This window comes from Amborella trichopoda, chromosome 1 (genome assembly GCF_054954075.1).
Source record: "Amborella trichopoda isolate Santa Cruz 75 chromosome 1, AtrichopodaSantaCruz75HAP2 v2.0, whole genome shotgun sequence".
NCBI classification, from domain to species: domain Eukaryota; kingdom Viridiplantae; phylum Streptophyta; class Magnoliopsida; order Amborellales; family Amborellaceae; genus Amborella; species Amborella trichopoda.
In genome coordinates, this window is record NC_142336.1 from 34,489,519 (window position 1) to 34,517,363 (window position 27,845).

Here is a 27,845-nt window from a genome sequence, read left to right on the forward strand (position 1 = left end):
TATATATATATATATATATATATATATATATATATATATGCATCGCCCAATATTCCCCGATAATAAATGGTCTCAATGTATACAATCCCTTTGGAATTTTTCTCGTTTTTAGTAGGTTAATGATGCTACACCTCAATAATTTGGGATCCAGAAAATTATCCTAAATTGAATTTCACTGGAGGGAGTAAATGGACAGTATACTCCCGCGGGAGCATGAAATCTTTTGACTCCGGAGGGAGCACAGTATCCTTAAAATTTCAAAAGGATATATCTGTCATTTCTCGATTTTATTAGACTGCGTGAGCTCTGAAGGGTTGCTTGGCGTTACCGTTTCAATTGTGTAAATTACTGGTTTTTATGGATCTCGATATCCGTTTCTGGAATCTGGACTAGGGTTAGGATCAGGGCACAAAGCTCGAACTGAGTTTGCATGGGTTTATGCTCATTTTGAATTTACTCACTGAAGCTCTCTGTAAATCTTGAGGGACCATTATTAGGTTGACTGCACGAAGTATTGTGAGCTGGGGCTCTTTTTCATCAGAATGAAGCGAAGATATGAACATGGTGCTTCAACTCCTCTTCCTTCAAATTCAAAACCTCGAATCAGCTATCATGATGGTCTGTGCCCTAATTCTATACAGAATAAGCTTTGGGAAAATCTTGATTTCTTTGTAGAGCTAAAAAACTTTATCCAGAATTAAAACTTCCTCTCTCTCGAAATTTGAAAATTTTCTTGATTAGAAGCTGTAATTCAGGAGCTTCAGTTCAAATCGCTGCTCAATTTTATGTTTTCTTAGTATTATCCTTAGATTTTGGATGAAATTGCCGAAAAGAAAATGGAAAATATCTGAGACTCTTCTCAGATAAAAGAAAAACCAATTTATCCTGGAACTATGCTTTCGTTCCAGCTGAAATTGTGTATGCAGTGCCTTAGATTCGAAATTCAATTCCGCTTGAATTACAAAAATGCTGCATATAACAATGGTGTTTCATTTATTTTTATATTTCATCTCTTGGAATTTTTTGCTTTCTAATCTTACATGTATTTGTCTTTGTAGATGAAAATAGGTTCTCAGAAGATGAGAACACAAAGGATCTGGCAAGGAAAGTTGCAGAACATTATAGTGCGCGGACGAATCAAACACTTGAAGAGCGGGAAGCGAGTCCTATTATTCATTTGAAGAAGCTCAATAACTGGGTATGCTCAAAATTATCTGTTTTGTTATTATTTTTTATTGCTTTTTTTGTGGTTTTTAGTAATACCTTCTAAGGTTTTGGTCGTCTATTGTGGATTATCAGTTGGACTTTCAAAGTAATCATAAAAGTCAGTATTTTTTACTCTGGCACGTAGCTGAAAGTTTGTTTCATTCCCACTCAATTTACCTTAGCTGAAGTTTTGAAAATTTTCAAAACCAACTGTTGTGCAGGAATTGCTCTCCATATTCTCTTCATTCCCACTCAATTTATCTTAGCTGAAGTTTTGAAAATTTTCAAAACCAACTGTTGTGGGAATTGCTCTCCATACTCTCTTCATTCCCACTCAATTTATGTTAGCTGAAGTTTTGAAAATTTTCAAAACCAACTGTTGTGCAGTAATTGCTTTCCATATTCTCTTCATATATTCATTGCCAGTTAAATTGCACTTGTTGTAAAATCGGGATAACCTAATCCCCCCTTTTGAGCAAATCGGGATATCTCAATTCTCAAATCCCACTAGACGTAGTAAGCACACACCACAATGATTTCAACACTCAAATAACATGTCCAAAATGCAATAACAAGTGCAATATAATTGGAAAAAATATAAAAACAATAAAACATGCAATATGGGAAATCTTCAAAGCACAACACAAATGAAAGTAGAGAGGGACACACACATATATGTGGTTCACTCAAGATGGGCCGCGTTCACGGGCAAGACGACAAATATATATTCACTATCAAGAGGAAAACTTACAAGATTGGGGTTATGTAGAGTTACCTCATACAATCTCAAGGAAAGCTCAAACAAAAAAACTTCCTATCATAAAACCACCTACAATCGACTCCTTTCTTCGATTCACTGATGCCGCGAAGAAATGTCGACAAAATGGCCCAAGATGAGCCCCAAATGGTGGTGTTAGGGTAAAAAACCCCCAATTTTCAACCCCAAGCTTCTCTCTCTACAACTTCCCTCTCTCCCTCGCTCACCCATGTTTCTCTCTCTCAAAAAAACCCTTTTTATGGGCCTCCATTAAAAAGACTTATTTTAGTGACAAAAATACCCTTTAACAAGGGGGAGAATACCATAAGGTGTGATTTTTTTTTGCATCACATCCCAAAAATATCCACCTTGAAGCAAAATCACACCCATTCCTTGCCAACCCCTCACTTTTTTCCTTTCTTGAAACCTAGAGAAGTAAGAATCCATTCAAACTTTTCTATTTGGATGGGCTTCATAAGCATATCCGCAAGGTTGTCTTCGGTCTTGATCTTGATCAATCGAATCCTTCCATCTTCAACAATTTGCCGGATATAGTGATATTGAACCACTATGTGCTTGACCTCTTGTGGTGAACTGGGTTATTGGCCAAATGGATAGCACTCATATTGTCACATAATAGTTCCATGGGCTTGCACATAATGCCCATCTCACCTATAAACCCTTGAAGCCACACAACTTCTTTTGATGCTGCTGTTGCCGCCATGTAATCGATTTCCGTAGTTGACAATGCTACCGTGTCTTGGAGCCTTGACATCTAACTTACCGGTCCATTTGCAAACCGAAAAACAAATACGGTAGTCGACCTACCTCTATCAAAATCATCGATAAAATTTGCATTGACAAAACCTTGCATTTGGGTTAAGTCCTTGTCAAATGTGATTGTATAACTAGTTGTGCCTCTTAAGTACCAAAGCATCCTTTTTGTTGCTTCCCACTGAACATTTCTGGGGTTTGCCATAAACTGACTTAGAACACCAACTGCATGCGCGATATTCAGTCTTATACATACCATGGCAAACATTAAACTTCCAATCGCATTTGCATAAGGAACCTTAGCCATGCTGCTTCTTTCTTCTTCCGTCTTTGGATTTTACATTGAAGAAAATTTAAAGTGAGGCACTAGGGGTGTCTTCATCAGCTTTGCATCTTTCATACCAAATTTTTCAAGTACCCTTTCTATGTAACCCTTTTGAGATAATGACAAAATTCCATTTTGTCTATCCCTTTCAATTTCAATCCCAAGGATTTACCTTGCCGGACCGAGATCTTTCATCTCAAATCTTTTGCTCAAAGAAGTCTTGAGCTCATCAATTTTTGTCTTATCTTTGCACACCAAAGCATGTCATCCACATATAAGACTAAAATCAAGTATATACCATCATCAAAGAACTTTAAATAGATGCAATGATCATACTTACTTCTTGTGTACCCAAAGCTCATCATGAACATATCAAATGTTCTATATCATTGTCTTGATGCTTGCTTGAGCCCACACAAGGACTTCTTCAATTTGCACACAAGTCCTTCTTTGCCCTTCTTTATGAAGCCTTCCGGTTCTTGCATGTACACTTCCTCTTCAAGTTCTCCATGCAAAAAAGCCGTCTTCACATCCATTTGCTCAAGCTTTAAATCATGCATAGCAACTAATCCAAGCACCAAGCGAATTTAGACCAACTTGACTACCGATGCAAAAAATTCATCAAAGTCAATGCCTTGTTTTTGCGAAAAACCTTTTGCCACCAATCTTGCCTTATATCTTTCAAGCTTGCCATCAAGCCCCTTCTTTATCTTGAACATCCATTTACAACCAACGACCTTTCTTCCTTTTGGTAGCTCCACAAAATCCCAAGTCTTGTTTTTTTGAAGGGTCAAGATCTCTTCTTCCATAGCTCTTTTCCAATGCTTGGTACCATTGCTATTAATAGCTTCACGGAATGATGTTGGCTCTTCATTTTTGGCTATCAAAGCATGCAAAGTATTTGGATCCACATAATCTTTGTGCCACTCGAGTGCATGAGTTTCTCTAGTAGAGTGCTTATGTGCCAAAGGCGTAAGTTCATCATGATGGCCATGTGGTTCTTCATCTTGACTTCCTAGTTCTTCATGCTCTTCACTATGATCAATGGGTATATTCTCATAAGGCATAGTTGTACTTAGTGGAAGTATTTTAGGGTTGCTTTCAAAGTCTTTGTTCTCTTGTTGCACTTCTTGACCATTGTCCATCATCATCATCCCTTTTGTTAATACCTTGGATTCATCAAAATGCACATCACGACTAGTGATGATTTTTTGGGTACTTGGATCCCATAGTCGGTACCCCTTCACACCCTTGCTATAACCTACAAAGATGCACTTCTTTGACCTTGGATCCAATTTGTTCCTTTGACAACTTGGAATAAGTGCATATGCATCACAACAAATTTTTTTTAAATTGGAGTAGTCACTCGGAGTTCCATATCATACCTCATTAGGAGTTTTGCTTCCCAATGTTATCGAAGGTGATCGGTTGATAAGATAACAAGCCATTGATACGGCTTTTGCCCATAATTCTTGTTCTAGGCCGGCATTGTTTAACATGCACCTTGCACGCTCCTTCAAAGTGCGATTCATCTTCTCGGTCATACCATTTTGTTGAGGATTGTAGGCATTTGTGTAATGCCTCGTAATTCCGTTGGTCTTCCAAAAATTTTTGAACTCCTTTGATACAAACTCTGCACCATTATTGGTCCAAAGAACTTTGATGTGATGCCCCGTAGATTTTTCAACTTCGGTTTTAAAATTCTTGAATGCACGAAACACATCACTTTTGGACTTGAGAGTTTTGATCCAGACCTTTCTTGAGAAGTCATCAACAAATGAAACAAAATATAATGCACCGCCATAAGATGTAGTTGGTGAAGGGCCCCATACATATGAGTGAATGTAATCAAGTTTGCACTTGCTTGTATGCTTCCCGGCCTTGAAAGTTTGTTTATGTTGTTTCCCATAGACACAATGCTCACAAAATTCGGATCCATCAACTTTAAGTGTAGGAATAAAATTCCTCTTCATTAAGACCTCCATACCCTTATCACTCATATACCCCAATCTTCTACTCCATAGGCGAAATGGAATTTCCTCACCTTCGACCACGGAATTCATTTCATCATTTATTATTGTGCTTTTCAATAACTTGTACAAGCTCCCAACTAGGACTCCTTTCATCACAATTAGAGCCCCTTTTGATACTTTGATTACTCCACCTTGACCGGTGGACTTATAACCTTTCGAATCTAGGGAAGAGAGGGAAATCAAACTCTTTTTTAGTTCCGGCACATGCCTAACATCCTAATTGCCTGAATAGTCCCGTCAAATATCCTTAGCCGAACCGAACCCATTCCAACCACCTTGTTAGTGAAATTATTACCCATGGACACCGATCCTCTTTCACATGACTCATATGAGTCAAACCATGATCTATGTGGGCACATGTGATGGGTGGCTCTACTATTAAGTATCCAATTTTGATAGAATATTGAATTATATGCCACCATCAATACTTCATCTTCAATGAACCTGGATGTAGACTCTTCAACTTGATTTGCTTCATTTTTGGATTCACTTGGTTTTTCGCGTCCCGTATTAGGAGCTTTGGAAGAATTCACTCCATTTCTTTTAAAACAATTCTTCCTTATATGACTGGGCTTCTCACAATGCCAACACACATTCTTGTTATTGGGCCCTCTAGATTTTGATCGAAATCTTGAATTACTTCTTGAATGATTCCTCAATAAATCACCTCGTTCATTCGATCGACCTCTTGCCACAAGAACTTCCATCTTCGATTTTATCGAACTTCCCAAATATGCATTCTTTCGAAGTTCATCGGCAAGTAGGGCACTACACGTCGAGCCCAAATCAAGAGAATCCTCTTTACTACAACTCAATATAGTAATAAGGTTATCATAGGATTCTGGTTATGAACAAAGTAAGGTGACTGCCTTATCTTCATCGTCCATTCTCGCACCAATACTCTCAAGTTGACAAATGATGCTATTAAACTCATTCAAGTGTTGCGACACATTTGCACCTTCTTTCATTATCAAGGAATACAATTTCCTTTTTAAGAAAATTCGATTTGTTAGAGATTTTGTTTGATGCAAACTTTCCAATTTTTCCCACAAATCTTTTGCCGTCTTTTCGCCAACAATATTAAACAAAACTTAATTCGCTAAACACAAGCAAATAGTGGCCCGTGCCTTCATATCGAGTTCGTCCCATTCATCATCGGTCATATTGATCAGTTTTTTATCTTTTCGAAGTAATGCTTTGTGTTGCCCTTGATGTACTAATAATTCTTGCATTAATTTTCGATTTTCAAAATTGTCTTTCCCATTAAACTTTTCCACCTCAAACTTGTGAGATGCCATTTTTTCAAAAATACTGCATTAATTCCTTAAGCTCTGATACCACTTGTTGTAAAATCGGGATAATCCAATCACCCCTTTTGAGCAAATCAGGATATCTCAAATCCCACTAGATGTAGTGAGCACTGCACCACAATGATTTCAACACTCAAATAACATGCCCAAGATGCATTAATAAGTGCAATATAATTGGAAAAATATAAAAACAATAAAACATGCAATATGGGAAATGTTCAAAGCACAACGCAAATGAAAGTAGAGAGGGATACACACATATACGTGGTTCACCAAGATGGGCTACGTCCACAGGCAAGACGGCAAAGATGTATTCACTATCAAGAGGAAAACTTACAAGATTGGGTTTATGTAGAGTTACCTCATACAATTTCAAGGAAAACTCAAACAAAAGAAGTTCCTACCACAAAACCACCCACAATCGACTCCTTTCTTCGATTCACCGTTGCCGCGAAGAAATGCCGACAAAATGGCCTAAGATGAGCCCCAAATGTTGGTGCTAGGGTTTTGTTGCAAAAAACCCCCAATTTCCAACCCCAAGCTTATCTCTTTACAACTTCCCTTTCTCCCTTACTCACCCATGTTTTTCTAAAAACCCCTTTTATGGGCCTCCACTAAAAAGGCTTATTTTAGTGACAAAAATACCCTTTAACAAGAGGGAGAATACCATAGCGTGTTATTTTTTTTGCATCACATCCCAACATCACTTATGCTGGTTATTATAACCTAACTAGGTTGGCATATGTATACCTGGATTGCCATGCATTCTATTTAATTAATTATAGTGAATTTTATTTTATCACATAGGTTGTTCTTTCCTGCTGTTTGGTTTCTGTGAATTTCGTGGATTCATAATGCATATGGTATATGTGATTGTGAATAATATCAACATTGCAGATCTATTATTCCATCACCAAGTTGACACTTATCTTATTGCTCTGGACCTTTATCATAACAGATTAAAAGTGTCCTTATTCAACTATATGCACGTCGAGGAGATGCTGTTCTAGATATGGGTTGTGGAAAGGTATATTGACATGTTCGGTGATGTGGTGCTATTGTGTAATAGCTAGTCGATAGACCAAATATAAAATTTTAGCCAAATGAAGTTTATTTCTTGCCCCAAATACTGCAGCCCTCAGTGTCAATGGAAACCTAACAGTTAATGTTATTTTAAGGAAAATTTACTTTTTCTAACAATTACTTTCAGTTGAAGTGTCTGTGTGGTCTTACATATTTCACTTAAAGGGTATAATTCCATATTTGCACTAGATTGTATCATTTGTCTTCTAATTAATCTTCAATTGATTACCAGGGTGGAGATCTAATCAAATGGGACAAGGCCCAGATTGGATACTATGTTGGGATAGATATGGCCGAAGGCTCGGTAAGCGGAATCTTTTGATTATTCCTTCATTTGATTAAGCATGTGGAGTGTTCTATGCTGGCTTGCCTTTTTTTTTGGACACATGTATCTTTCCCTGGTGAGGAAGAAAAGGTATATATAGGAAAAGTATACAAAGAGACCATTTACTAGGTCACAATCACTCTTGTCCGTCAGATTTTAAATCGGGTGGTTGTAAGTATGTTATTGATTAGACTCAAAGTTCAAAACATAATTTATCTATTATTTTCCTGCCCACCATTTTTTCTGCGACTGAGATCGAGTGCATGATGTATGCTATTTACTTGGGGTCTTGTTTCTTTCTTTTGCTAATTTGATTTTGGTTCGGGTTTTGTGATCTGCTTCTTCTGGTTAATTTTATGAGTCACCATGTTTCCCAGGTGGCAAATTCAAGTTATGCATGCTACATTTTGATGATATTTTCCTTTTAGTGTTTCAATACATGTTACAGTGGGGCACTAAAATTAGACTTTCTTATTTGCTAGTCTCATTGATGCATCATCTCACCGTGCTTCTTATTTCATTTTTCCTTTTTTTCATTCTCTCACTACATTTTTCTTCAGATTGAGGACTGTAGGACACGCTACAATGGTGAGGCTGATGCCCGTAGGAAGAAATTTACATTTCCAGCACGCCTTTTATGTGGAGATTGCTTTGAGGTTAATAACATAATTTTCCTGAGTTGGGACCATTGCTTTCACTATTTACGAATTTGGTGAATGTTCTGTTGGATAACTCTCTTTATCATTTAAATTGTTGATTGATGTTGATTTAAATTCACTAAAGATCTGTTTTGGAAGATATCATTAAAAAGTATTGATAGATTTCAAAAAGGGAAATTAATTAAAATGCACCAAAGGGATGAGCTATTTAACATTTCACACATTTTATTTGATTTAATTTTTCAAGAGTCCCATCAAAATACAGCTTATCATGAGTTAGAAATGGAATAGTTGAAAAAGGGTAAAATGTTAAATAGTTGATAAGTTAGGTGTATTTTGATAAATTTCTCTTTCAAAAATTAGTTGTGCTTCACATTCTTAAATGATTGGCATAGTTTCCATTGTTTGCTTTTGTCCTAGTTTGTTTTTAATTTTGCAAGGCAGAAATAAATTGTAGTAAATGCCTATGCAGTTGATATTGTATTGTAGTTTGTGATTCCCTTTTGAGGCTTTGGGGTCAGTTTGTAACCTAATCATGTTTGCAAAGTCACCGGTAGCTCCATATGCAAAAATAGATTTTACAAGTGGTAAACAGAATATTTCTTTTTTTCCTCCACCAACAAAAAATCAAACCTTTTTCATGTCCACTGATATTTATTTGAGCATTGGCCACAAGTCAGCCTACACCTAACAAAACAGTGTAGTGTATGTTGTGGTGGATTCCACCCTGCCCCTTAGTCTCTGTCGAAGTTGTGGATTTGTATTCCCTCTAAAATAGCATCTAATGGTCATAGTCTCATAGTCATTGTGAGGCTGATTGGAACTTTAAGCTAATTAGGGCTAACTTCACAATATTCATACACCTCAACAAAAGGTTTTTGATAATGATGCACCTAGAGACAGGTTCTGAATTAGATGATGTATTTTCATTTCCAGTATTATAATGCATTCATGATTTATTTTGGTGTCATCAAATGTGGTCCATTTGACAAGGGGATCTGGTTTAGCAAGGGAGGGATTGAGTATAAAGATCAAAGAGATTGAGAATTGAGTAAATTGATATTGTGAAAAGATCATTTTTGGGTGGATTCCCTTGCAGACCTTAAGAGAGGGTATATTCTCTCAACCTTTTATTTTTTTTATTTTTATTTTTATTGTTCCTGCATCAGTTGGTATCAAAGCAATTTAGGTCTAGAGAGAGCAAGTTAGACCTAAAGAGATTTGTTTTTGCAATGCCACCAAAAGCTAATCAAGCTAATCCTACTGATGCTCCTGCTATGGATGATCGTCGGGGACAAGCTATAGAAAATTTGACTAAAGCACTAGAGGATGTTCGAACTGAAGTACGCGAGATGAATAAGGGGATGCAACGGTTGGATCAGAGGTTACAACGGTTGGAGAACAGAACAATGTTCATTATGAAAAAGGTGCTCGCCGCCACATTGATCATGCACCAGTAATTCCACGACAAACCCATGGTGTTGATTTCAAGCGTAACGAAGAAATTTATAGGCCAAATCTGCGTCCTATAGAGCGACCATGAGATTTTGATATTAAAATCGATCACCCAAAATTTCATGGTCAAGGGTGTTCATCGATTGTATATGGTGCTTCTTTTGAGCTGACCCATTCCTAGATAAGAATAATCATAATCAGCCCAAGCTCGTATTCAACAATTACTCTTGAAACACAGCCGCAGGCAAATAGTCTTACATTAGTCTTGAAGAAATTGAAGAAAAGGTGCTGAGGCGTATGGTGGGATTACATCACCAATTAGCAGATGGTGATTGGCTTGAAGCTCGAGGTCGAGCTTTTTTCAACCCCGAGAGAATGATGTAGATAAAAATTCAAAAAAAATAATTAAAAAAAGAATTTAATTTAATTTATTATTTTTTAAATGGGTTATAGGTGTGGCATGAATGCTTTTGTTAGGGGTTTGGATAAGCTATCTCTTAGTTGGTTTTAAAGAGATAAGTTAGGCATAGGTGGATTTTTCAGGATATACACTTGGGGTACCCTAGGCTTATCGAAAATGTCCTACCTTTATGAGCTTACAATCTAGGAAGAGATTTTTATGGTGAATCCCTAAAGATTCACGTGATAAAGGAATAGGGAGATGAAGAGAGAAAAAATAGGGAGGGAGAGGAAAACATTGAAGAGAGAGAGAGAGTTATTGTATTGTGGGTTTTTTTTTTTATTTGTTTATGTTTTTCCTAAGTGTATTTAAAGGGGAGAACCCCTCATTGTAAAAGATCAGAGGGATTGAAAATTGAGTAAATTGATCTTGTGAAAATATCGTTTTTGGGGTGGATTCCTTTGCAGACCTTGAGAGAGGGTATATTTTCTCAACTTTTTTTTATTTTTTTATTTATTTATTTTTTATTGTTCCCGTATTATTTTCTCTCTGCATCATTAATTTATTGGGTGGGGTACCCTTACAAAGCCCTGACTATGTAGCGAAAAACATTTGCAAAAAAGAAATTAGAATTTTGAGTGAAAAATTAATTGCAGCTTGAAATGATCTCTAACATGCGCTTCAGTTGTAGTGTAAACAAAGTTGTGAAGCCAGTCCATATAGCTAGCTGAAACAAATCCAAAGATCGTTTTACTTATCGAAGAAAAAAATATTTTAGATGGCAAAGCTATGGGTCCTGTGACCAAGCAAAGCGTTTCTGCGAAAAGCGGTGTTGATCTCTCTGCACCGGTTGCTACACTTGATTGTGACCCATAAAATTTCCAAAAAAAAAGAAAAGAAAAGGTAAACCATCGACTTTTTTTTTAAAGAAGTATTAAGACTCATGGAGTGAAACGGTTCATTGTGGACTTATTTTTCACAAATACTTGGATTCCTATTCTCATACATTTTCTGTTGCACTATGGTAATATTTGTCTTGCATGTATGGTTATTAGGTACCTTTGGATAGAGTTTTGGAAGATGATGCACCATTTGATATATGCAGTTGTCAGGTGAGTTGTTTTTAGCATTACCAAAAACTCTGGATATTTTTGGTTGCATTTCAAAAGGCATTCGTGTGGGTGGGATAACTTATACATCATTTGTTTTTTTGCAAGTAAAAGCTTCTTTAGTTTTAAGGAAATTTCAAATCAGATATGTACTTATTTTAGTATCAAGAGATTATAATGAATGTCTTATACATCTTAGATGTAGCACGATATTGTAAATAGACACAGACATCAATAAATAGAACTTGATTGGAATGGTTTTAAATCGTGATCTTGTTTGGACATGGAAGAATGAGGGCATTGTATGCAGCTTTCTAGTATGAGAGGCATGGTTGGTGAATATTTTATCTACTCATCCCCTCTCTTTGATGTTTGTTGTGTCAAGTGGCAATTTGGACCTTATAGTCCTTGGTAACTGAATCCTAGATACTTCTGGTCTTGGTTTGACCATAGTTGCTTGAAGCGCTTGTGGGATGCAAGCACGCTTCTGAAGTGGAAGCTTCAAGTGAAGCGCAAATGGAGCATGTATGGAGTAATGTGAAGCCTGTGGGAAAGGAACAACACGTGAAATGCTTGTGAAATAAATGTGAAAACACGTGTCATATGTATATGAAATATGGGTGAAACCAGCGAACGAAAATTCGGCTGCCTTGCGGCCTAGACGACCATTTTTCCAAATCACCTAAGCGTGGACTAGGCGCTATGCTCTAGGCGGTCCATTTAGGCGCCCGTCTATGCGGCCTAAAAAGCGGGCACCTAGGCGTTGCCTTGACCTGCACCTTCATTTAGCTGAATTACTACCCCTAACAGCCTTCATATACATAGCAAAACATGTGATGGCAATTTATTGGTAAACCAAATAATAATTAATAAATATATGGAAGGATTGACTTTTTATACTACTTGGCAAAAAAACTTTTGTATGTAACAGTAACCATGAGTAGCTATCTTCCATTTCCTCCATATCTCAATTCTCAATTAGCTATGGAAGCTTTTATTAACTTTGGGAATCTCTTATTTTTGGTTTCGCTACGTCCCTCTCTCTCTCTCTTTCTCTCTCTCTCTCTCTCTCTCTTTCACTCTGTCTCAAGTGCACTGTTCCTTCATGTTGTATTGGTACTTTGGTAGTTCTCCCTTCTCCCTTCCTATAGTATATTTCCCCTTCATATTATTACAAGTTATTCAACTCCTTTCGTCAGTTGTAAATCCAAATGTCTTGAAGTGCAACTTAGGTTGGAAAATATAGGAATCATCCAGGCCGCTTTTGTGTTTGGGCACCTGCCTAGGCGGCTTAGACCCTTGACCGCCTAGACGATCGCATCTGCTTTCTTGAACATTGGGTGAAACATATGGGAAACAATTGTGAAACAAAAGGAATTGATTGGCATTTTATCTTTTTCGAGTATTTTGCCCTTAACTCTCAAACATGATCTTTGATTGAGGTGTTTCTTGAACCATTGGAAAGTATGAAATTCTCTACGCCTTGGAGTATGTTTGAGCCCATTATGGAGAAAGGATAAGTTACACTGTTAGAGGGAGGAGATAGACGATATGCTAAGATGACCTACCACCTTCAATACATGTGTGTGTGTGTGCATATGTAATTTGATTTGCTCGAAATACCATGATAAATAATGTAGTAAATAAGAAAATGAATGAGAAAATATGACTATATCATGCTATTAGACATTTATTTAGTGGAATGACTATAGCATTTATGTAATATCTTATAATAGTGCATAAACTTTTGATACTTCAAATTGAATAATGTAAAGTGGATATTGTTTTAATTATAATTAATTCAATTTTGATTATATTTAATACTCACACAATAATTCAATTGAGATTATATAATTGATATTATTAATTAAGTATTCTATTATAAGTTATAATAATGATAATTTTGTTAATAATAATATATGATCACTTAATTACTTATATGAGTGGAGCACATTCATATAAGTAATTATATTAATATTAGTTACAAACCTACAATTGTATCGCTAATATTGTTAATAATATTTATTTATAAAATATATGTCTATGATAATAAGTTTGACTTAAAGACTTCTATCAATAGAGAAACTAATTATAATCATATTAATTGTTAATCATGAATAAAATTATTGATTAATATAAAATTATAATGGTTACAATGATTTAGGGGAAATTCACATATAAAATTATAACTGTCACATTAATTTTTTTTTTTTTTAAATTTGTTTTTTTTGGTGTATAATGTTGGACATACCAATTTTATGCTCAATCTGATAGAAAAAGAGATAAAATTAAAATGCACTTTCCTTGATTGTAAAATATGAAATACATTGGACTATTATTTAAATATAAAAAATAAAAAATAAAACAGGATTCATTGTTTGGGTATAACCTAACCTAGACTTTGTCATTCTACATTCTTGAGAAAGCCTATTTCTTACTCAAGTGATGCAGATAAGGACTAGATCTAGAATAAGTGTTGAACCTGCACAATTCAATTTAATACTTCGGCATTCTTCTAAAAAGTCAGGAATAACTTTTGAAATGACCCTCAGTCTCCATCTTTGACCTTTAGTTGCACTTTTGACATTCATCTACCCTTGACAAGACCCTTTGGTGAATTTACACCCTTTTACGAGGTTCTCTAGTGAATCCAATCCTCATTCCATTATGTTCTGGTGAATACTTTCTCTTGTCACAAATTCTTTGTTATTGCCCAATATACTCATTTTCTCACGCTCCAGTGCATAGAAAATACATAAATTTCCCTTTTTACTCATCTCAAAACATGTTGTTGACAAAAATTACTCTTTGCTGTCCTTTTCATGAGGTCCGGAGAACTGTGATTGCATTTCGGATAGAAACAACTTTATACTTGCAGGAGGGGCGAAGTGGAAATATAAGCCCAAGTCACTCCTGATGGAAATAGTATATCCTTCTCGAATGTTATGCTGGATAAGGAATATACAACGCATGTTCAATACGGGATGACAAGACCACGTGTCATTACAAAAAGTGGACACGAAGACCAATATGCACACTATACGGCAACTACTGGACACGATCGTAATTGTTAATCATAGGTGTTCAATGGTTATAAATAGATCACAAACAAAGCAAATGAGACAGACAGATGCACACAAGAGTGCATGAGATGCATGGTAGTAAAGTAAACGAAAGACCCCTTTGGCATACAAAGGAGGTATCCTGTGTTATATTCATCTATAGTCGATTAAACAAAGGTTTTTCGCTTCTCCATTGTATGAGACAGTGAATGTCGTTAACAATGTGTTCACAGGTGCCTTGGAATTGCTTGACCCAAAAAAAAAAAAACGCTCAACACGGATATGCTTTGTTAGAGTGATTGTTTGAAGTTCCCTTGGGTTGTTTTGTGTTTATTATCGTATAAAGTGTAAGATTGCTGCAAACATTAATATGCAAATTTCCCATAATTTTATTAGTTAATGAAATTAAAACATCTACTTTAATAATTACAATTGATTGAATACTATTGTAGCATAATTTTAATAATTAATTAATAATATTATAGAATTGTCACAATTCAAATGAATGAAAATGAAAACTAATAATGTTACAATAAGCTATAATTAATAATATTATATAATATAATAATAAGCAGTATAAAAAATAATAATATTGTAATAAATAGTCTATTCTTATTAATATTTGTATTCTAGTTGATTTATTATATATCAATAGTATTAGAACAATTTTTTAATATGGTATACATTATGTTTACTACAATAATTGTACTATTTTTATAAATATATAATTATGGTAATATGTGTAATGATAAGTGGATAAATGAGGGGGGGTTAGAGAGATAGAGTATAGGAGAGATAATGATTAAAGATAAAAATAAAAATAGCTAGAAAACTGGCAGAAATGAAATAAATTAAAAATCAATAAGATAAAATCGATATTGGAAAGGACATTTTCTGCAAAAATGAAAGGGGTCCCCTTCTTGCTTAATATGTAATCAAGTATGATAATATGTGTTATTATTGATGAACAATACTATGTAATTGTTATAATTTTCTACTAACTAGAATTTTTTATTATAATGCTAATTTGACTTTTTACTATACATTACATTTGTTATAATAATTGATTGATTTTGTTAACTATTTCCTCAGAAAAAAAAAAGTCGATTGCTTTTTTTGTAAATGGGAGAGGGTTAGAGATAGAGTTGGTGTCTATGAGAATAGTGACTAAAGATAAATATAAAATTAGATAAAAATACAAAATTGAAGTAAATTAAAAATCAATAAGACAAAATAGGATTGAAAAGGACACCTGTCGCAAGAATAAATGATGTCCTCTTCTCGCAAGAATGTATATGCATATGCATTTGTTTATGTATATGTATGTATATGGGGTGGGGTGGGGTGGAGAGAGAGAGAGAGAGAGAGAGAGAGAGAGAGAGAGAGAGAGATGGTAATCATAGTTCTAGAGAAAGACTGAAAGCACAATATGTTAAGACCTAATGCTTTTACACTCCATCTTGTTTAACTTATATACTCTTGTTCAATTTATACATGGAAAAGATTATTTTGTGTCCCTGTATGTATGAGTCCAGATATGGTTTTCATGGATTTAAGATTTAAACCACATTTGAAGTCACTCTAAATGCACTTCCGCTTTAGATCGATGATTCAATGGCTTGAAAATAAAATAGTGCAGATCTGATGATCTGTAATTGACTAAAATGAATGGTCTAGAAAAGAAGTTTGAGATAGACTATTTTAAGGTTCGAAGTCCTTTTATTTATTTAGATTCATGATCATAGCGGTCGAGATTATCAACTTGTGAAACTTTGGATTCAAAATCCATCTCTAAGATGGATTTTGGAAGAGCATTTGAATCTTAGGCTGCCACACCAAAACCCTACTGTTTTTGTACTCTGTCCAAACAATTATAATCTGCCTGTTTATGCTCTCACCCTCTCACCCCTGTACTCTGAGCACCCGTTTTTTGGGCTGCCATTTTTACCACACTTTGTGGTCTTGTGCATTTTCTTTCTGTTTAACAAGTTAACCAGTTTAAAGAGAAAAAAAATTCTAATCTGCTCCAGGAATCTGTCTGGAAAAGGTCCCCTACATGTTCTTTCCACTTCTCTATTTGTTTCTTATATGCTCTCAGAATGCTTCCTAAGAGTTTTCCCCACATGTTCCTCAATGCGTTTCTCTAATGCTTTGTAATCATTTACCCGTTTCTTGTTTCTCCTAACCTTTTTGAGTTCTGTTTATTGCCTCCATATTTCGCTTCGCTTCTCACTCTGATTTCTCATCATTGTAACCAGGATTTCACCCTCTTGTAGACTTATCAAACAGTTAAGTTTTCCACCTTGTTCTGGAAGCTCAGTTCAAATTTTTGCTTTGGGACAAATGCAAACATGAAAGAACCACATCAATATAAAAATAGAGCTGGCATTCAATATCTGTGGGGATTTATGCATCTGGCTTATGGTTAAGGTATTGAAAACTGCAACAAAAGACAACAGTCTCGAACCCCACAGATGACCTACAAAAGCCGAGCTCCAACTTTTTACTTACAAATGCCTTAGGGGAAAGATGGATCACGGATATTGGTGATTTCTTGTGATGTGGTGGTGTTTGAAGACCTTGTCAATGAAAGGATCTGAAGGTGGCATGGGACATATAGTAGTCCTAATCAAATATTATTAACTAGAAGCTATTGGTGAGCAATTTAAAACAAGGACCAGACTGGGGGGTCAAGCACAAAAAACGATATTCAGTAGTTCTTAGAGTTGGAAATGTGGAAAGGGACTCCAAAATGGTTCACTTTCCTGTCTGACCCTGATGATTTCTTTCTAGGAAAACATAGGCAATTTTATAAGGTTATGGTCTTTTTCTGTGTTCTAGTGGTGCCCAATCATTAACTGATATTGGATTATTGATTTGATGTTGCTTATAATGCAATCCAGATTAACCAGTTTGGTAGTCGACTCTGTTGGTAGTTGCAATGCAGATTAACCAGAATTGATTTTCTTTCTCTCGTGTCTCTTGATGGACTTAAGGAGGCTGAATAGTTAGGACCAGTGGTTTAAAAAAAGGATCGGTGCCCCGGATCGGGCACCCCAAAAACCCATCCGGATCGGTGAATGGGCGATCCGGATCGGGGGTTGGCTGAATCGGTCGGATTAAGCCTTAAAAAAAATCCAAAAAAATTATTAAAATTCATTATAAATGTTTTTTTTAAGAATTAAATAAGAAATGGGGGTACTACATTATTAACTATCATGTTATTTCATCAATATGCGAATATTGAGATGTTCGTTCCCTGTCGTCAAATATTTATTAAAATTTAACTAGAGACAATATTATATATTGGAATTAGAATTATTGGTATGTGTTTTATTATTTTATCATCATTTTACCATACAAATAAAAATAAATTTTAAATTTTCCTTATAATACCATCTAATTTAAAAATCTAAAAATTTAACAATAAATTAGGAGAATCGGACAAATCAGAAAATTGTCTCAAAATATTTTTTAAAAAATAATTATGAATATTTAAAAATAGTGTTCTTTTAGTTTCTAAAAGACATTAGAAGTGATGCATTATGTATTCTCATTACTTTGTAAAAATAGATGAACATTGTGACACTGTTTTCCTGTCTGGATGCCTGTATAATTATTAATTATAATATTATAATAAACATGATTTCAAAATTATTAGAAAACAATTCCATTTCTTTTCTTTTTTTTGGGTAAGTAATTCCATTTCGTAGGATTAAAAAAAAAAATAGAACCCCTTATAAACATTAATATGATGATATTAAAACAAAAAAAAATTACCCTAAAAAAATAGAAAAAATAAAGATAATACAGTTAAGAAAATAAAAAAGTGGCTTGTTCATTGCTTGACATTGCCACAATCCAATCATGTTTATTTATGTGACAAAAAAAAAAAAATTGTATCAATTAGAAGTACTAGCTAGAGAAAAAATGGCATTAGTCTTCCATTGCACATGAAAAGCAAGTAGGGATAGTCCCACATCCGACGATTAATTCCCTAAATAGCCATATAAAACTTGATCTGTTAGCCCATAGATAAAGTGTTGTGCTCATTATGGTGGTGGCTTGTAGGTACTAGGTACTAGGTACTTGTGGTAGACATGTAAGAAATTCATATTAAAATAATGTAGACATTGGCTCATTACGGTGGTGGTTTGTAGGTACTAGGTACTTGTGGTAGACGTGTAAGAAATTTATATTAAAATAATGTAAATGGTGGCTGCAGGTATGTATTAGAAAAGGAAAATTTTACATTAAAATAATATAAAAAATCCGGTTCTTCTGAATCCCGATATATTACTAGATCCGGATCGCTTTGGATGATATCCGATCTGGATCTGGTGATTTCGATCCAGATCGGCGATTTTTCAAACACTGGTTAGGACTAAACAAATGCATGTTTATGCAAATAACCCTCAACCAAATAAAAAATAAAAAATGCCTAAACTACCCTTCCTTACTTTTACTTTACCCACACCTCTCTCTCCTCTATCCCACAAAAATATGGGCTCCGGCACTGTGTAAGTGCGTTCCAGCAGTAGGGCTCCGGCATTATGTAAAGTGTGGTCCGACAGTAGGGCTCCGGCATTGTGTAAAGTGTGGTCCAACAGTAGGGCTCCAACACTGTGTAAAGTGCGGTCTGGCAGTAGGTCTCTGACACTGTGTAAGTGCGGTCTGGCAGTTGCAAAGGGCGGTCCGGTAGTTTCAAAGGGCGGTGTGGCAGTAGATGTTACTGGATTCCAGGGCTCTGACACTATGTAAAGGGTGGTTCGGCAGTACTTAGTTTCGGTCCAGTAGTTGTCTTATGGCGGTTTGGCACTTGTGCGCTTTGGCAATGTGCTACTGGGGTCCAAAAGTTAACGTCTAATCTGGCTAAAATGATTTTTTGTACCGGGAAGGGCATTTCCGTCTAAAAAAAATGAACATTTTCCTTTGGGGGGGCATTTGCATAGAAAGTTTGTTTTGGGAAAAAAAGCGAGAGAAAAAGTTAGGTTGGGGGTAAGTTGAATAAAAAGTGTGATCTTGGTTGTTTTTTGTAATTTTTCCAAAAAAAAAAGGATACATGTCTAGGACAAATTTTTCCTTCCAAATAGAAATGTGAAGGACAAGCCTAGGATTTCTGTATTTGATCTAAAATGTGCTATACTTCAAGCCTACTTAGTTCTGCATGTCCTCTGGAATTTTGAAACCACTTGAAGCCGACTTAATATATCCATTAGTTGCAAAGCCATCCATAATGCTTAACTTTCTGACTTAGTATCAAAATAAAATTTGAGGTACACACGGTGATGTTAGTAAGTAGTAGGAACAGAAAAAGTTAGTCATTAGAAGTAATTACAGGGCCACTGATAGGAACAGAACACGTTACAATGTCCCTATGTTATAATACTGGACTGTCATTCATAGATTGCTCTTCAGTTTATCTAATTAGTCCAAAGCAAATTCTGTTTATGTGATAAGCATTGAGCAGTTCAATTCATTTTCTAGATAATTGACATCTGGTCCGTTACAACATTTGTGAATTTCGATGTGATACTTTTTCTGAGTCATTTGGATCCAAATTTTGCAGTTTGCCTTGCATTACTCATGGCAGACTGAGGCACGTGCCCGAAGAGCCTTGGAAAATGTAGCTTCCTTACTTCGTCCCGGAGGCATTTTTATTGGAACAATGCCAGATGCCAATGTTCTCATCCAAAAGCTTCGCAATGGTACAATTTATTACTGTGTTTGTCAGTCCTTTTCTTTATTTAAACTCTTATTTTTGGGAGCAATTATGAAAAAAGTTCTGAATTTGGATTGGAATTATACAGTAATTCCAAAAAGAAATTTTTTTCCAAGTTTTTTTTACCTCATGTATATACATTTCTGTCATTATATAATTTCCTTGGCTTGTGCGCTAGTCCAACTCTTTGAATATTTGGGATACACATTGCTTTAATAAGTAGAAAAGTCTAATAAAATAATGGAGCTCTCTCACATTTAGTGGACAATTACTACTAGAGGGCTGTGTTATGAAGATTCTCATACGAGGAATTCGTTTTATTATCCATGTAGGCACATTGATGCGACACGTGTCTAATTACATTACTCCTTTATTGTTTCATGTTGGGGATCATCATGTCATTTGATGTACCTGATGGGTATTTATTTCAATTAAGTTATGATCTCTAATTTCTAAATTTGTGTGACGAAAACATGCATGCATTTTCTCTAATGGATTGGGACAAGCTTACACTTCGGAATTTCCATCAGATCTGTTTCATTGATTTGAAACGCCAATGGTTTTCTATATTATTTTTTTTTGGTTTTAACCATTAACCGGTCTCCTTGCTTGTTGCTTGGCCAAGAAGGCCTCCATCAGATCTGTTTCATTGATTTGAAATGCCTATGGTTTTCTATATTTTTTTCTGGTTTCAACCATTATGCAGTCTCCTTGCTTGTTCTGAACTTAATTATGTGTTTTATTTAGATGGTATATTGATTGGTTCAACTTATGAATTCCCTTTTTGTCATGCTTTCCCAGTTGAAGGGCTAACATTTGGCAACAGTGTGTATTCTATTTCTTTTAATGAGGCACACAGTCAAAAGGTGAAGATTCTAATTTGCACATCCTACTGTTTGAGATCCTTGGTTCTCTGTCTCATTGCCTGTAATGACTTCTTTATATCAATTTGCCAACATAAATGCTGACGTCATCTTTTTCTTCTTTGCTGACTACAGAAATTCGATTCTTCAAAGCCCTTTGGCATCCAATACACGTTTCACCTAGAGGTAATTTAGTGCAATGCGTCATTATGATATGTTGAATTTTTATTATTTACTTCTCATAGATCAGAAAATGTGTGCATCCAGTTGCATAACAGTGCGGAAAAGTGATATACACAAATGTCATCAGAAAATGAGATAAAGTGCCCTCTCTCTCTCTTACTCCAAAAATTTTATGCTCTCTCTCACTTGTCCAAAAAAATTGCTCTCTCTCTCTCTATCTCTCTCTATTTCTCTCTCTCATACAGATCTCAGACATACACAGGCTTGGACGCACACACGTACTCACACACTTCTATGTGAACTAAGAAATTGAGATATCTTGTGTTTGAAATATTCTTGGATTAACCACAAACTTCTATGATGTCTTAGTCATTTATTTTTAAAAAGTGGTTAACTATGATATTTTATACATGCACATGTGGATGCTCATTTGTATTCACAGTTTTCCACTAGTATATGAATTAGGAACTTGTTATACTTTTTGTTTGAATATCTTGGATTAACTAATGGGAATATATTTAGAAAGGCCCTAGCCGTAGGCGGCCGACCAGTCGTGGTGCATGGAAAGCCTGCAGATTCGCAGATTCGTCATCTCTACCTCGATGAACATGGATCTGAAAATAATTTTTTTGAAAAAAATTGATTTCAAGCCCTAAAAGGGGTTCATCTTGCTATACATTTTCTGGACAATCAATTGCAAGTCTTCATAGATTCACCAGATCTGCACAATTTGGAGCTCCAAGTTCTATAGCTGGGCAAAAATGGATTTTCAGGCTATTAGCCTATTTTCCAGTGTGGCAACTGGTCTTTCCAGCGATTTGGGCTCGGCCTTACAGAAGATTCACCCTTGACTAATTCTCATTAAAGTTGTGTCCTTAACTGATTCTCATTGAAGTACCTTGGATTAACAAAGAGCTTTTATGATCTTCAGGTGATTTCCCTGTGCTTAGAAATTGTGCTTAATAGTGCAAAAATGAGGTAAAAGTGATCATGACGACAACCTCAAGAGATAAGCTAGTACCAACATGTGGGTTTAGATTGACATGTGAGTGGAATATAACCCCAGAACTGGGCTGGCAAGTTCAATAGGCAAGGGGCTGTTAAGGGGGAGGTTCCTCCCACAGGGTCTCATCCATTGGACCTCGATACCGTAGATGAGTTCTTTGCCGGTTCTGCTAATCCACAAGCCCATGTCATGAACAATTGAAATGAAGGATTACTTGAAAGGGTGTGGTTGTGCTGTTAATATACAATGCATTGTGGACATCTGTTACACCTAATACCATATTAGAGAATTGCTTGTGATGTTGAGGAATGATGCTAAAGAATTCTTTAAATGAAAAAAAATGGAAAGTTTATTATATTCCAATGGACTTTGGAAAACTATAGTCCACTAGAGTCATCATCAGCCAATGAAATGACTGACAGTGATGGAGAGAGCAGTACCCACCATTAGGGTCAGGTCCTCTCTGGTGGTACCCTCTCTCTTCATCACTGTTCATTTCAATGGACGGCGATGATCTAGTGGACTAGATTTTTCCAGAAACTGTTGGACTAGCCTAACAATGTATTTTATGCATGTGTTTAGAGAACCATATGATTTTATTGATTATTTCTAAGGATGTAATGGATTTGTAGATGGATTCTATTGGCTTGTTAAAGAAAATGAAATGGAATTTAGTCAGAATTTACTTGAGGTAATTGAGAAATCTCAAAACTTAAAAGGATAGAGGGGCTTCTCACAGAAATTGAGGTAAAAGTAAAGTTTCACTAGGATTCCATAATGCGTTTGGTTCTGTAGCCAAGCATCTATAATGTATTTGTTATGCTCTGGAATTTTAGGACAGAAACAGTTCGCTTGATGGTTCAAACTACCAGTTTAAGTGGAATGTTTTAGCATTGATTTCCAGATGAAGCATGTTGCCACCTGAAATGCTTCATATTCTGTGAAATTCAGCTTTATTTGATGTATCATTAGGGGTGTTTGGAAACCGGTTTACCTAATACAAAAGGTAATTCTATTAGAAATAAAGGCCAGTCAAGTTTAAATGGATGTAAATGAGTCAAGTCATATCAAGTTGCATGTTGGATTACTTGAAAACCAAACTGCAGTGGATGTTCTCTGTTACTGCACTATTTTATGTACATTGTGGTTTTGCCATCATTAATGTTTACTAGCCAAATCTACTTTGCATATGAGTTAATATCTGCATATTGGTTGAATTTTTGGATCTAATAGAGGATCACATTTGAGTTGGGACAGAGATTTATCATTTGCTAATCGAGAGTACATTTCATTGCAGGATGCAGTTGATTGCCCAGAATGTATTGTTCCCTTCCGCATTTTCAAATCATTAGCAGATGAGGTGCATCAAATTACTTTATTATGTTAATCTGCTCCCCTTTCTTTCTGTTCTTTAAATTTTGTCTTTATTTCTTATATATGTTTTATCTGTATTGACATGTGTCATTAGGTCACCTTTAATATTATCCACCAAAAGGATGCTCCTTGGGGAGATCTGTTAGGTCTCTGGTAGTAAATTTTTGTCTATCCTGAACTGTATTAGTGCCCTCTAGTTAAGAAAGTCCTTGCTTAAATTTTGACGACTTACAAGAGTATCTATATCACCCCTAATTATGTCCAATGGGCGAAACCAGATCAAATTTGAGGAATTTTGTATTGTTGTTCGGTTCTTTTTATGGCACGTTGCTTTTTCTTGCACGTGATTTTTTAAAAATTTCTGTTAAATTTACCCGCAGATTTTTTTGCTCATTTGCATATTTTGCCATCATTCTTTTGAATCATCTGAGAATATCATCTAAGCTTTATATGTCATCAGCAACTATATAATGAAGAAGTTTATATAAGGTGTCAATCTTATACTATAAAAGTATGGCCCACCTCAAGAACACACCAGAAAAATTTGTTTCAATGCTGGAAAATCCTCCAATTGATCATTTCCATCTTGGAATGTATGGATGTGAAAAAAACAGGATTTGAGGTCTTAAAAAAGTGCTTCTTGGAACACATTATTTGGTCCGTTTATTTTCAAGTCTTTTAAGTGTTTATAGATTTGCTCTGTATGCCCCATTTTTGGAGCTTTAAATTTCATAATTATGTTTGGAAGTAGATTTTCCGGCAGGGTTTGGAGGTTCATGTAACCTTTGTCTGTTTAAGGTTGATGCCTTCTCTAAACCAAAACCATTATATAATCACCATTGTAATATCCATTCCGATACTTTGTTATCACTAATCGTCTTTTATATTTTTTATTTATCCTTTACGCTAGCATATTTGAGATTCAGCTTCCGTCTTCTCAATTTGGCAGATAAACTTGTTGAATAGAAGATTTTTCTTAAAGAAACAACATTTTGTTTTTCCTTGCCAACAACCTTGCTATGCATAATTTTGCATATAGTGTGTCCCTAGCTCTCTCTTGAAGTCGTGTCTTTTGTGACATCTGATGAGAATTGTTTGTGGTGTCCAATGCAGTATGGTTTAGAGCTTCTTCTAGTGAAGAATTCCCATGAATTTGTGGATGAATACTTGAAGAAGCTGGAATTTGTTGACTTGATGCGCAGATTGGGGGCCTTGGGTGATGGAAAAAATAATCACAGTAAGTCAATAATATGTATTTTTTTGGCGATTACCTTTATTCAGGGAAACATAAGGAATATCTAAAAGAAAATACGAAAAGTTACCAAAGTAAGAAAAACTGTGTACTGAATTCAGGGGAATAAAAGGAATTTCTAAAAGAAAATACAAAAAGTTACCTAAGTAAGAAAAAATAAAAAGATTTCTTTTTTTGAGGGAATCATCAGGGGACTATGAGTAATATCTAAAATAAAAAGGACAAAATCTGACGTTTAAGTTTGTTTGGTTTTATTTTCAAATGTGTTCTACTTAGATTTTGGAGAAAGCGATAACTTATTTTATTCTTTATTTATATTTAAACTGAAGCTCTCCCTTTAAAAAACTACAGAAAACACCATGATATAAAAGGACTTTATCTCCCAACATTGTTAAGGGAATTTCTAGACATCCCCCTTGTTGCTAATTGCACCTTATATGTCACATCATTGCTTGGTTTTCAAGTAACTTGAACATAAAGATGGTTCTATTTACTGCATCTATCCTTTTCACAAAATCTTATTTTCATGGCACATTATAAGATTGAAGAAAATGGAGATTATTACAACCATGCTATCTTATTTGGAGTTAATGTTGCTATGTTTACGGGTAATAATGAAACAAAGTATCTTCTACTGTAGTTTTCACAATCATCTATTATATTTCTGGGCCATTTTTATGCAGGCACGATATCAGAGGACGAATGGGAGGTAGCTTACCTATACCTGGTATTTGTTTTTAAAAAGGTAATTCACGAACCTGCCCAGATCATGAAAAACTAAACTGTTTTTTAATGTGTATGAGCTTAGTTAATACTAAAAGAAAATATTCTTGGTGTCGGTTATGATAAAGATGAACTCCCCCCCCTTCCTTTTTCTCTCTGCTCACACGTTTCAGCACATGTATGGATGTATGAGAAAGATGTCTATTAGTTTAGTTTGAGCACATGTATGGATGTATGAGAAAGACGTCTATTAGTTTAGTAAAGAGAGATTCATCTAGAGAGAGAGAGAGAGAGAGAGAGAGAGAGAGAGAGAGAGGGAGGTAGTTTCGGAGAGCAGTGTGTGTATAGAGATATTCATTAGTTTAGCGAAGGACTCTTTGTTTTGTATATATGAGGGAGAGGGATTTCTGAGATTGGTAAGAGATCTTTCGTTTGTTTTGTGTACATGAGGGAGAGGGATTTCTGAGTTTGGTAAGGGGTCTTTCGTTTGTTTTGTATACATGAGGGAGAGGGATTTCTTAGTTTTTGTTTGTTTTGTATACATGAGGGAGAGGGATTTCTTAGTTGGGAAAGGAATTTTTGTTTGCGCATGCGCAGGCAAGAGAGAGAGTCTCAATATGTTGAGAAAGTCAATATTTGGGAGTGGTTTATTAATCAAGTTTTGTATTTGCGGAAAGTCAATATTTTAAAGTGGTTTATGCATCAAGCTTTTGTATTCGCAGAAAGGCAATATTTTAGTGTGGATTATGCATCAAGCTTTGTGTTTGCAGCGTGGGCAGCCAGACACACAACAGAGAAGCAAGGGAAACAAAGGAAGAAACGGTCTAACACAAATCTCAAAATCAGACATCATGTTCATTAAAACTGACAGATGAGCTAAAGAGTGAATCCTCTCTCTCTACACCTTTTGATCACACATGCAAGCCACCTAGATGAGAGGTCGAAGGCTGCTCTTCCCTGAAAAAGGTCAGGATGACCTCTTCAATCCATCCATTTTGTGAAATTCACTTTTTTAGAGATAGTGAAATTCATTGTAGCGTAAGCACTCTTTCCCTACAGAGCAGAGCATAATATTTTTTCTACTTTCATGTAATGCTTTTATTTATAGAGGAATGATGCAAAATATTGTCACGTTGAATTTGGTTGTGGATGTAAAAAGTTGTCTTGAGAAAGTGTGCGATTGGGCATGTCACTTCAAAGTCTCTGGGTTTATGAATCATAATGAACTTCCCCTAAAACTTTTTTTCTAAAAAGTTCTCTTGAGAAAAGGTTTGTATAGAACCGAGGCTCTAAACAATTAAAGTAAAGCGCTCCTTCAAATAGTGCCGAGAAAGGTGGTTTTAATATATGAAATTTTTGTGATAGCTTTAAAATGTATTTTCATTTTTAATTATAAAATTTAAAGCTTAAAAAATAGTGTAGATCGAGCATATCTATGAAAACTTGAGAATCTTGAAAATTGACGGTTTAAAAATGCATTACAAGATGCACTATTTTCAAAACTTGAAATACATTTTTTTCTCATGTTTATGCTGACGATCAATTTGGGGATATTTGGGCATCAAAACAACCTCTTCTATTGAAATTTTTGAGGTGGGCTCTAATTAGATTGTTTAGAGCCTCGGCACTGTATAAACTTTTTCCTTTTATTTATTTATGGTCTACTTGCCAAAATTGTTCCAATTACTGCATATTTCACAGTAGAGGTAGGTGTCACAACAGGTGTGATTTTGGAAGAAATAATAAGCATCTTTAAATACAATGTGTGGTTTCTATAAGATTGCAACCTTAAACAATCCAAATAGGTCGCATTTCTAAATTTTATCATAATATGTAATTTTAGTGTAATTGTTTTTAGGATTATATCAAAATCTATTTTCGTATTTAATTTTCATATTTAATTATAAAATTTTAAACTCTGAAAATAGTTAAGATCAAGTAGACTTTTAAACATATAAAAATCTTGAAAATGCAACTTATTTGGATTGTTGCATAATTTATAAATAGTTGAGGGCGAATTTGGAGGGCGAATGCCTGTAAATAGTTGAGCCAACTCATAATTTGGAGAATAGAGAATCTTGAAATTTAGAGGGCGAATGCCTGTAAATAGTTGAGCCAACTTAAATTTCAAGATTCTCTAAACATAATTTCTCCCAACTCATAATTTCAAGATTCTCTAAATTTATGTTGCAACCTTAAATTTTAAATAATAGGATTTGGAGGG

At 35.2% G+C, this 27,845-nt stretch overlaps 1 protein-coding gene across 4 annotated transcripts; it reads left to right on the plus strand.

The window, feature by feature from the left end:
* The first annotated feature begins 273 nt into the window (after positions 1–273).
* LOC18433323 (mRNA capping enzyme family protein) lies at positions 274–26,793 on the plus strand. Of its 4 annotated transcripts, none has more exons than XM_006843417.3 (13): positions 274–618; positions 1,059–1,198; positions 7,364–7,432; positions 7,721–7,792; positions 8,374–8,469; positions 11,383–11,439; positions 20,068–20,206; positions 21,022–21,086; positions 21,219–21,269; positions 23,570–23,632; positions 24,760–24,883; positions 25,582–25,643; positions 26,392–26,793. In XM_006843417.3, exons 1-13 carry the CDS (start codon positions 543–545, stop codon positions 26,494–26,496), a joined length of 1,119 nt encoding a protein of 372 aa, XP_006843480.1. In that variant the 5' UTR covers positions 274–542; the 3' UTR covers positions 26,497–26,793. The 4 variants fall into 4 exon arrangements, with proteins under 4 accessions (XP_006843480.1, XP_088718981.1, XP_088718988.1 ...); XM_088862855.1 differs by having other exon boundaries at positions 283–618; positions 26,344–26,793; XM_088862862.1 differs by lacking the exon at positions 11,383–11,439 and having other exon boundaries at positions 284–618; positions 26,344–26,793.
* Positions 26,794–27,845: the final 1,052 nt, after the last annotated feature.

Excerpts from the sequence above, each read along its gene's own strand:
- LOC18433323 (XM_088862855.1), top strand. The coding sequence starts at position 543 with ATGAAGCGAAGATATGAACATGGTGCTTCAACTCCTCTTCCTTCAAAT. Across the intron at positions 619-1,058 it reads TCGAATCAGCTATCATGATG|ATGAAAATAGGTTCTCAGAA; the intron begins GTCTGTGCCCTA and ends TTGTCTTTGTAG. Across the intron at positions 8,470-11,382 it reads TATGTGGAGATTGCTTTGAG|GTACCTTTGGATAGAGTTTT; the intron begins GTTAATAACATA and ends TATGGTTATTAG.